A 9,290-nucleotide genomic window follows, 5' to 3' on the forward strand; every position below is an offset into this window, starting at 1 on the left:
CTCTACTTAAAACCTTAACTTTGGACATTTCAGTGAAGTCTTGTTGTTTTCCTCCTTCTGGGTCAATTAGGTGTAATCAGAGATTTTAATTTATCTAATGGAGACAGAATTGATGTAACTTGAATTTACTGACTGTGTTGATCACTGGGCGAAAACACAAACAAATGATTAGATACATTAAATAAATAATATATGTTTTTTATTTGGTTTTGTTTTGTTTTGTTTTGTTTTTTGGGACATAAAAAGAGATAGTAACCTACCACACACGGACCAAAAAGAGCTTAAAAACAAACAAATAAAGAAAAATCCCACGACCTGTAGAATAACACTGTTTGTCAGATTTAAAGGGTTAAAAGTCTGACACACAGGAACTTTTCCATTTAACACTTTCTATAGTGTAAACATTAAACAAATATTTAGCTAAACCTCGGTCTAATATTGAACCATCTACATATCACCTGTCTTAACAACAGTATTAGTATTATTATTAGTAGTAGTGGAGTATTAGAATCAGTATTATTGTTATTATTAGTTCTACTATTATAATGCTATACTTCATACATTTTTACCTCCTGACTTGTCGTGTTCAGGTTAAAGAAACCTGTTTAAGGCTGCATCATGTTCTCAGCACTTGCACGATCGAAACAACCTCAAACTGTGTAAAGGTGATAATAAAAGGGTCTGATGTAAACGTGTGAATTGTCTCTAGTAGAAATAAAATACTTCAATTCTTATTATGTGATCAATAAAAAAGAAAATCCAGAAAACGTGAAAGCGCAGGTTTCTGGGAAAATATCACATTAAATTAAAAACAATTTGATTTAAAAAAAAATGATTTAAAGTGTTCTGTAAATATAAAGTGTGCATGGACAAATGTTACCAGTAGGCGGTACTGTGTGTGTGTGTGTGTGTGTGTGTGTGTGTGTGTGTGTGTGTGTGTGTGTGTGTGTCTCTTCATGAAGCTTTCTCCATCTCCAGCCCTGAGGACAACACTGGATCTCCGCTTCGGTTTGTTCCCTAATTGACCTAAATCCAGCATCTCTGTGCTCCCTCAAGGCAGAAAGAACCTCACACAGCCTGCAAGAGCAGCTCTGAGCGAAGCTGTTTTCTTTTTTCAATGGAGTAAATTCCTGCTCGTTTCCTGAACCAAAACGAAATCTTTGTCAGGATATCCTACAACGGCAGGAGGCTCCGCTCCTCTCCTCTCATGGACTGCGTCCGGGTGGATTGGACGAAAACACTTCGGAAAACGATCGTAAGGAATATGGTTTTATAATATCCGTATCTTTTTAAAGGATTTGGAAAAGAGAATAGAAAAGTGAAAATGCTGGACGATCAAGCGCCGCTGTTGAAGCTCGCTCCTCCGCGGAAAGGTTCGTCTTTCTACATTGACAATTTGCTGGCACCCTCACACAGAGGCGCATCAGCTGAGGAGCGGCTCCACAAAGTTACGGTGCACGGCTCGGGGGTCTTTCCTGGACTGGACACAACGCGTCTGAACTGGAGGAGGACGTCAGCCAGTGCTGACGGCTCGAGACGTGAGTGGATCTGGTTGTTGCTTTTTATTTTTTGCTCGCTCTTATTTTGAAAAGTGTTTTATGATCTCACCAACAACTCGGCATATGATCAAATTGCCGCTTGTGTAACGACCTAAATTACATCTAAACCACTCATGCTGTGCGTAACCGGGTGAAATAGTCGCCTGGACCCTCTGGCTCTGTCGCTTCAACAGGCCACAAGTGGACGTGACGCACGGGACGAAGCACGTTTTACTGCCTCTGCCTCCGTGCGTAAAACACCCCAAGTCCCCAATTATGAGCCTCGTACGAGCCAAAAAATGTTTGGCATCCACACAGAATCACACTGTGGTGCTTCAAATAGATCAGCAGAGGAGAGTCGGTGCTTGTGGACTCTTGGAAAGGACGCGAGGCTCGAATGTTTGTTATTTGATGCAATAGAAAATGTAAAAAAAAAAAAAAAAAAACAGTCAGATTTCTTGATTTGGGTGTGCGCAAAATAGCCGAAACTGTGTTTTTTCACGTTCTTCATAGGTTCACAGTATGAACAGGATGAACACACAAGCCCTGTGCCAACAGCTGACCGGGATTCTTCCACTTTACCCAGACGAGAGGAGGAGAACGATGAACCGGAGGAGAAGGGGGACGAGAGTTTGACAGACGACAGAGAGGACGACGATGCGCGCTCTAGAGAGGACAGCTGTGATACAGGTGAGGAGCAGCAAGCAGATACAGGGCACATCCTCAAAATGAACAAGTCCACCTTGTACTGTGGGCTGCACAGGCGAGAATTGTCACCACGCATGCGCCGTTCTTCCGAAACGCCTGCCGCCATGAAGTCAGGTCACAAACTTTAACTGATGTGGTTTTTTGTTTGTTTGTTTGTTTGTTTGTTTTTTTGGCGTGGCGTGTTTTTGTTCCTCCAGTGTTCGCAGTGTGAATGATAAATGGTTTCTGAAATTCACACACATTAAGTGTTATAAGTTTTACATTTAAGAGCAGGGGCGTAGCTAGGAGTCCTGGACCCCTGTGCAGGAGATATATATATATATATATATATATATATATATAGTCTTATATATATATATTGTCTTAATCCTGCTGAGCCCACATCTTCTATGCACTTATAAACTTACGCATTGATTAAAATAAAACTATTAATTGTTAATTGTACTGTCTGACAGAACAAAATCAGACTTTCAGACATATTTCAGTTCCATTTATGAAATGATATCTATTCTAGCATCAACCCTCAGTAATATCCCTCCCTGCTTCCTTAGGTCACATGAACGTTACCAGGAAGAAGAAGACCCGCACCGTGTTCAGCCGGAGCCAGGTCTTCCAGCTGGAGTCCACCTTCGACGTGAAACGCTACCTGAGCAGCTCGGAGCGCGCCGGACTGGCCGCCTCGCTGCAGCTCACAGAGACCCAGGTGAAGATCTGGTTTCAGAACCGCAGGAACAAGTGGAAGAGGCAGATTGCCGCGGACATTGAGGCGGGCACCGTCTCCTACACCACCCAGAGGATCGTCAGAGTCCCCGTGTTGTATCGCGAGAACACCTCTGCGCCTGTGTCGCTGGCCAACCTGCCTCCAGCATCTCCACCTGTGGTTGGCTTCTCTAACTCCATCAACTACCCACTGACTGCTCACTTCACTCGTCCGGTGTCGTTTATAACGCCAGAGATGACCGGACTGGTGTGACCTCATGTTACCCAGAGTATTTGCGACTCTTGACGCCAAATATTTCAATAAAGACGCTGCAGAGACGTTGAAAAGTTAGAAATATTCAGGAGAAGTCATCATGTGTCCACCTTGATAAATAAAACCAGATGTAGATTAATGAGGATCACTCATCTTTGGGCTACTTTAAAACTTAGACCATTTCACAACCTAATTATATTTTTCTCCAATTTCTTTGAATCACAAGTCATTTTAAGACTCTGTGCTAGATGTGGGAACTATGACGGGTGTTTTTAGACATTTTAAGCAGCTCCCACTCCTCTGGGCTGTGTTGTGGAGATAACTGACATATAATGACAATAAAGCTTTATCTTATCTTCTCTTATCTAAAGTGACACGGGTTTAGAGTATAGATCTATTTTGTTACGAAGTTCTGGCACAATAAATATCCTATAATGGGTGAGCCAGCCTTGTAAAGCTGTGAACTCAAAGTGTGAATTAGAGATAAAAGATTATGGTTTAATAACGTGTTCAGATGAAGATTACACACAAAAAATAAAAAAAGATACTGTGAATGTGCCAGTACAGAACTGAAGTATTCCACATTCACGTTTACTTTACAAATATTAACTTTAAAGTACACGTTCTGTTTTATTATATTCTCAATTTGCCACAGAGTTAAATGTTTATTTCCCTCTTCCTTCATGCTCTAAATCTTTTTGACCATTTTTTGAGCCCATACTCATAACTTGGGAAACCTTTGCACTGTATCATTGGACTTTAATCTGTATAAACTTGTTCAATAATGAAAAGTCAGTTGTGTGTTTGTGACATTTGATCTTTTGATGGCTGTCAGCGTATTATAAGCAGCATTCTTTCACACGTTTTCTTATTTAAGAGGATTTTAATACAGATTTTGTACACTGATTATTCACATGAATAAAACGTACTTGTAAGTTGACTTGTGGTAGTGTTAAACTTTTTAAGTGCATCTTAATGTGTTTAATGAAGCAGTAGCTAAAATAAATATAACTACAGACTTGATGGAGATTGGAGGATACCTTCAGAGTGAGCTGAGCAGAAAGAAGCACCTGATGTTTGTGTTAAGGAGATGTGGCCCCTGGATCATTTTTTTTGATCATCCTGCAAATGCTGATGAGTACACACCCCTCCCTCTCTCTCACACACACACACACACACACACTCTCTCCAAGCTTTGAAGACTGCCTCAAGCAGGAATCACACCGCTCTTAAATTCGCTCAGCATTAACAGTGCACATGAATTCCTATGACAGAAGAGTTTGAAGCAACAATATGGCAGCCAGACGTAAATCTGCATCCCGCCCTCATCTGCCCCACAACCTCACCAATCAAAAGCAGCTAAACCGCAGTCTTCCGGGTCGTTGAAGAGTGTCGCGCCGACTCCTCTGTGCGCTAGTCGCAGCCGAGGAGCGATGCTGCTCGGACCGTCCGGGGACGTCGGTGTTTCGGGAACCTCGCGGGCGCAGATGAGATGCCGGGGAATATGAGCAAAGAGGACGCCCCGAGCCGGAGCGCTTCTTTGACGTTCACCATCGACAGCATCCTCAACCTGAAGCAGCAGGACGGCGGAGACTTTGGTTCAAAGGGTCAGAGGGACGGTGGATGGAAGAAAGACTTTCCAGCGCGGCAGGAGGCGGAGCGGGGCGTCCGGAGGAGTCACGGCAGCGGATCAGAGGACACAGGTAACTGAAGTGTCTCCCTGTATGTGCAATGACTTTTAAGGAGTTACAGAGAATAAAGACCTGCTTTTTAAAAAGTAATGCACATTTTCACTAAGCGTGTAGAGGTTATTTTATTTTTATGACTCAACTCCATGTTTACGCAGCCTGTTTGCATGTGGATTGGAGTGAAAAGAGTGTGTTATTGACTCGACAGCTGCATCCAAACTGGTCTTGTCGCTTCATTCACAGTAAAGACCAGAACCCACCGCGGGGACCTCGGGGGAAACACGCCGCCGCCGACCGCCGCCTCCTGTCCCGACGCGCAAAGCGCGCACGGCGAGGAGGCGTCCGAGCAGCAACAGGCCACTGCCGACACCAAAGCCATGGTGAAGAAGAAGACGCGCACCATCTTCTCCAAGAGACAGATATTTCAGCTGGAGGCCACTTTTGACATGAAGCGGTATCTGAGCAGCTCGGAGAGAGCGTGTCTCGCCAGCTCCCTGCAGCTCACCGAGACCCAGGTTAAGATCTGGTTTCAGAACCGCCGCAACAAGCTGAAGAGGCAGCTATCGACGGACATGGAGGGCCAGCCGGCCGCAGAGCACTACTCAGAGGCAGGAAAAAATGTGCAATTACCGACTTTTTACCAAGACAGCAGCCTCTTGGGTGGATGTTTGTTACCCATGCCTTTTCCTGTGGTGTACCCGACTACAAACTCTGCGCCTTACATTTACTTCTCCAACACTGGCAAATATTTTGGCCTGTTTGATGCAGACTGATGGTTTCCTCTGTTTGGGATCATGATTAAGTGTGAGGACAGTCGGACAGTCAGTCAGTCACCCTTATTTTGGCTTTAAACAAGCCAGTCACCTTTTTTCTTTTTTTGTTTGTTTTTTTGAGTTCAACAAGAAAATTCAACTAACCAGAGACATGCATGTGCCACTTTTTACCCCCTCAAATACTAGGCTATTATTATTAATATTATTATTATTATTATTATTATTATTATTTGTACATTTAAAACAGAAGGTTCGTTAGAATAAACTGTGCATGATGCATTCAAGTTCCTCTGAGCAGTTTTACTTTGCGCACTAATACCATCTTCATGAATGTACGTGTCTTTCGGAGTAATGCTGCAACAACTTTCCGCAATAATACTTCTTGTGTTTTTTTTTTGTTTGTTTGTTTGTTTTTGAATCTTTAATAACTTTCAGTGGAGCACCACTTCATTTCTATTTATATGGCCTTATTATATTATTGTTGTTGTAAATTAAACGCGTCATTTGTTTCCACTTGACATTTCATACGAGTCTTGAACCGTGAATACATTATATTATGAAAATCATGAGTTTTGCAATAAATAAAGTGTTAATATTTGCATTTTTGTCAGTGTGTTAACTGGATCAGACAATTCAAAATTCTTTTTATCATGTTTCTGTGCTGTTTATTGTTTTATGAGTAGTACATACATTTTCTGTCATTATAGTAGATAAAGCTACAATTTAGATATTTATTTTGCAGCGTCAACCTCACAAGTATTTATTTAAAAGCCACAGTTGATAACTTTATTATATTTTGTACATTGGTCAGAGAAAAGTTGACTCTGACAACTTACTTTAAAAACTAGTGAAACAACGCTGAGACATCAAGATCATTTCTTACACAGAAACTGAATTTAGAAAAACATCAGCTTCTATAAGTTTGTTTTTTTTTTTTTTCTTACTGAGCCACAAAAAGTGAATTTTGCTCCCTGTCTGATTCTTTATTGTTAGTTAGCTCAAATACTTTAATATGTTTTTTTTTTTTGTTGTTGTTGTGTTTTAAAGAGTTTTGGGTCATAAAGTTGCAGACTCTGGTCTCTGATTGTCTCTTAAAAGCAGACCTTTACACGCCTTCACACATTTTTTTTTTTATTGTTTTGATTCATGAGTGACTTTATTCAGACTGATTTAGTAGGTTGAAAAATGTATTTTAATTCTAAAATTAAAGCCATTATGTTTATTAATTATTAGAATTTGTTGAATGGGAAATTGTTTTTTTTTTATACCTGAATCAAACATAAATAATTAAAATAATTTATACAATTCAAATATATCTGTATCTATAAAGGCAGCAGAGGGTTATTTTGAAATGTATTCTTGAGTGACAACAAAAATTAGACATGTAGTGTAGTTATTTCAATTAACAGCTTTTAAAGGTGTATTTAAAACATTTGCATGTACAAACGTAGCTGTAAACGGTCACGGTCATTCCATAAAAGAAAGAAGCGACTGCTAAAGATGTAGTTATTATCATAACGGTCAGGCTATTTGGGACAACGTGAGTTTACTTTAAGTTCAGACAAATAGTTGAAACTTTAACATGAGACTTGCAAAAAGTAACCTTGATTTAAAACTCAGATGTTGCATAGTAGGTTAAAAAAATGCATCTTAATGTGAGTAGAATTCCACATTATGCATTTTTATTTGCAGTCAGATTGTAGAGGAGTAATGCACCTCTGCACAAAGAGCATGAGAAAGCAGAGAAATGTGTATTTAGGTGGACCTGCATCAGTGCTTCTGGAGGGATTTTCTCCTAAAGGCCCCAGCACTTACGCGCCGTTTCCGGGTCACTTCCCCTTTCACTGCTGGAGCCTCTCACTGCTTTCTCCCTGTCACAGCAATTCAAGGCCCTGTCGCTGTTAACCTGTTCACTCAACCACTTAGACTGCCTGCAAATCTGTTGTTTTCTCTGCTAAATTCCTGTCTACCTTTGCTGCGCATGTAGAGTTGTACTGTATCCCACTATTCCCACAAAGCACGGGAATGTTGTTTTGCACAGAGGACGTGGGGAGATGTTGTTCTGATGTCATGTTAAGGATATCTTTTTATTGTTAACAGATTTATTACTTATTATATTTATATATATTTTAATATATAAAGGAAATCCATTCATAGAAAAAATCAAAAACTTATTTTGAAGAATGTAAGAACTAACAAAGACAATAAATATATATTATAAGTATGCATGTTGGTTGTATAAAGCCAATGGAGGTATAACATTTTTAATTAGTGTAATTATAATTTTATTATTACACATAAATAAACATGTGTCAGCAGCTGTAAATACAACCTGCAATGTTTTTTGTACTATTTTGTGTTAAATTTGTGTTTGTACCTGTGTTTCCAGAATCCTATCAAATCATCTGTAGCTCCAACATTAACACTACAACTCAACGTTGGAACCAAAAATAATTCCTTACTGTGTACATTATTTTCAAAGTTTGACTCTAAGCAATTATCCATATTTTCCATATATGGACAGACGGACTCCTATTTGTAAACCCACATTTAAGGTCTGTGCGTACTTTTAATTTGATTGTAATTTAAAATAGAAGACTTATTTCAGTGTAAAATATTATTAGTCATCTGTTTTTTGTCATTTCATTGTAATTCTGTGTTGTTTTGCGGAGCGGTGACACTTTTGTTTACATTTTGATGACATACAGTATCTTTAAAGTCTTCTTTAAAGTTAAGATTAAGGCTGCAGTGAGGGTTGGGGTTGAACATGTAGGAATTATGGCTAAAATGAACGTAGAGAATGACTGTAAGTGAATACAGATCAAATCACCGGTATAGTGCCTGGCTCATCTTGGAGTGTGTCTAAGGAGGGGGAGGGGAAGTGGGCTTGGGTGGGGTTTACAGTCGCCAGACTTCCTGACTCTCCTGCTGTCGGACACTTGTGAACGCAGCGTTGGCTCTTTACATCTCAGCACTCTGCTCTGCAACCACAAGGTTCAAATGACCCCCATCGGCTGCCCGAAGTCGTCCCTGAGCCGAGCTGAACCCCTCCCAGCCTCGTCTGTCAGAGGCGAAGAAAAATCCATTAAAACTCAACCTGATCAAAACGACGCCCAAAGCCAAGCCACCATATGCACTCATTTAGGGCTATCAATGACTGGCGTGCATTGTGGGGTAGTTTAATACATGCGATTGACTTACTGCCAACAGTGGCAACAGAGACTGTTTTCCTACACAAAGAAATAGAGCTGCAAGTTTGGCAGAGTTATTCCAGGCTGATGTGCACCTCAAGGCCATCTAGAGCTGTCAGCACATTTCTCCAGTTTGACCATCAGTAACCCACACAGCACATGGTTCCTATTCAGTGTTAAATGTATGAATGCTGAGCGCTATTGTTCAATCATTGATCCCAAATTGCAAGTGATGATGTGGTCACACTGAATGATTGTGGTGTGTGTTTCTCTCATGCCACTTGCATGCAAATGCAGAGAATGTGACCCGAGTGCTATGGCTTCATTTTACCAACAGAGTTCCCAATAAAAACATACCTGCAAAGTTTGGATGAGTCGTTTTAAATCACCTTGAAAACACAGAGGAAGTAAATGGAGAC

At 40.6% G+C, this 9,290-nt stretch overlaps 2 protein-coding genes across 2 annotated transcripts; both read left to right on the forward strand.

Annotated features, from left to right (window-relative positions):
- The first annotated feature begins 1,289 nt into the window (after positions 1-1,289).
- Positions 1,290-4,063, forward strand: LOC113157632 (homeobox protein HMX1-like). The gene is made up of 3 exons (XM_026353221.1): positions 1,290-1,538; positions 2,052-2,228; positions 2,798-4,063. Exons 1-3 carry the CDS (start codon positions 1,325-1,327, stop codon positions 3,217-3,219), a joined length of 813 nt encoding a protein of 270 aa, XP_026209006.1. The 5' UTR covers positions 1,290-1,324; the 3' UTR covers positions 3,220-4,063.
- Positions 4,064-4,678: 615 nt separating this feature from the next.
- Positions 4,679-5,680, forward strand: LOC113157697 (homeobox protein HMX2-like). Its single transcript, XM_026353298.1, has 2 exons — positions 4,679-4,922; positions 5,151-5,680. The coding sequence occupies exons 1-2, from the start codon at positions 4,712-4,714 to the stop codon at positions 5,678-5,680; spliced, it is 741 nt and encodes a 246-aa protein (XP_026209083.1). The 5' UTR covers positions 4,679-4,711.
- The last annotated feature ends 3,610 nt before the right edge of the window (positions 5,681-9,290 follow it).

This window comes from Anabas testudineus, chromosome 18 (assembly GCF_900324465.2).
Source record: "Anabas testudineus chromosome 18, fAnaTes1.2, whole genome shotgun sequence".
NCBI classification, from domain to species: Eukaryota; Metazoa; Chordata; class Actinopteri; order Anabantiformes; family Anabantidae; genus Anabas; species Anabas testudineus.

What these genes read in the sequence shown, in the direction of transcription:
- LOC113157697 (XM_026353298.1), top strand. Translation starts at nt 4,712, where the DNA reads ATGCCGGGGAATATGAGCAAAGAGGACGCCCCGAGCCGGAGCGCTTCT. An exon ending in CAGCGGATCAGAGGACACAG is followed by an intron (nt 4,923 to 5,150) that starts GTAACTGAAGTG and finishes CTTCATTCACAG; the next exon opens with TAAAGACCAGAACCCACCGC.
- LOC113157632 (XM_026353221.1), top strand. Translation starts at nt 1,325, where the DNA reads ATGCTGGACGATCAAGCGCCGCTGTTGAAGCTCGCTCCTCCGCGGAAA. An exon ending in CAGTGCTGACGGCTCGAGAC is followed by an intron (nt 1,539 to 2,051) that starts GTGAGTGGATCT and finishes CGTTCTTCATAG; the next exon opens with GTTCACAGTATGAACAGGAT. An exon ending in AGAGGACAGCTGTGATACAG is followed by an intron (nt 2,229 to 2,797) that starts GTGAGGAGCAGC and finishes CTGCTTCCTTAG; the next exon opens with GTCACATGAACGTTACCAGG.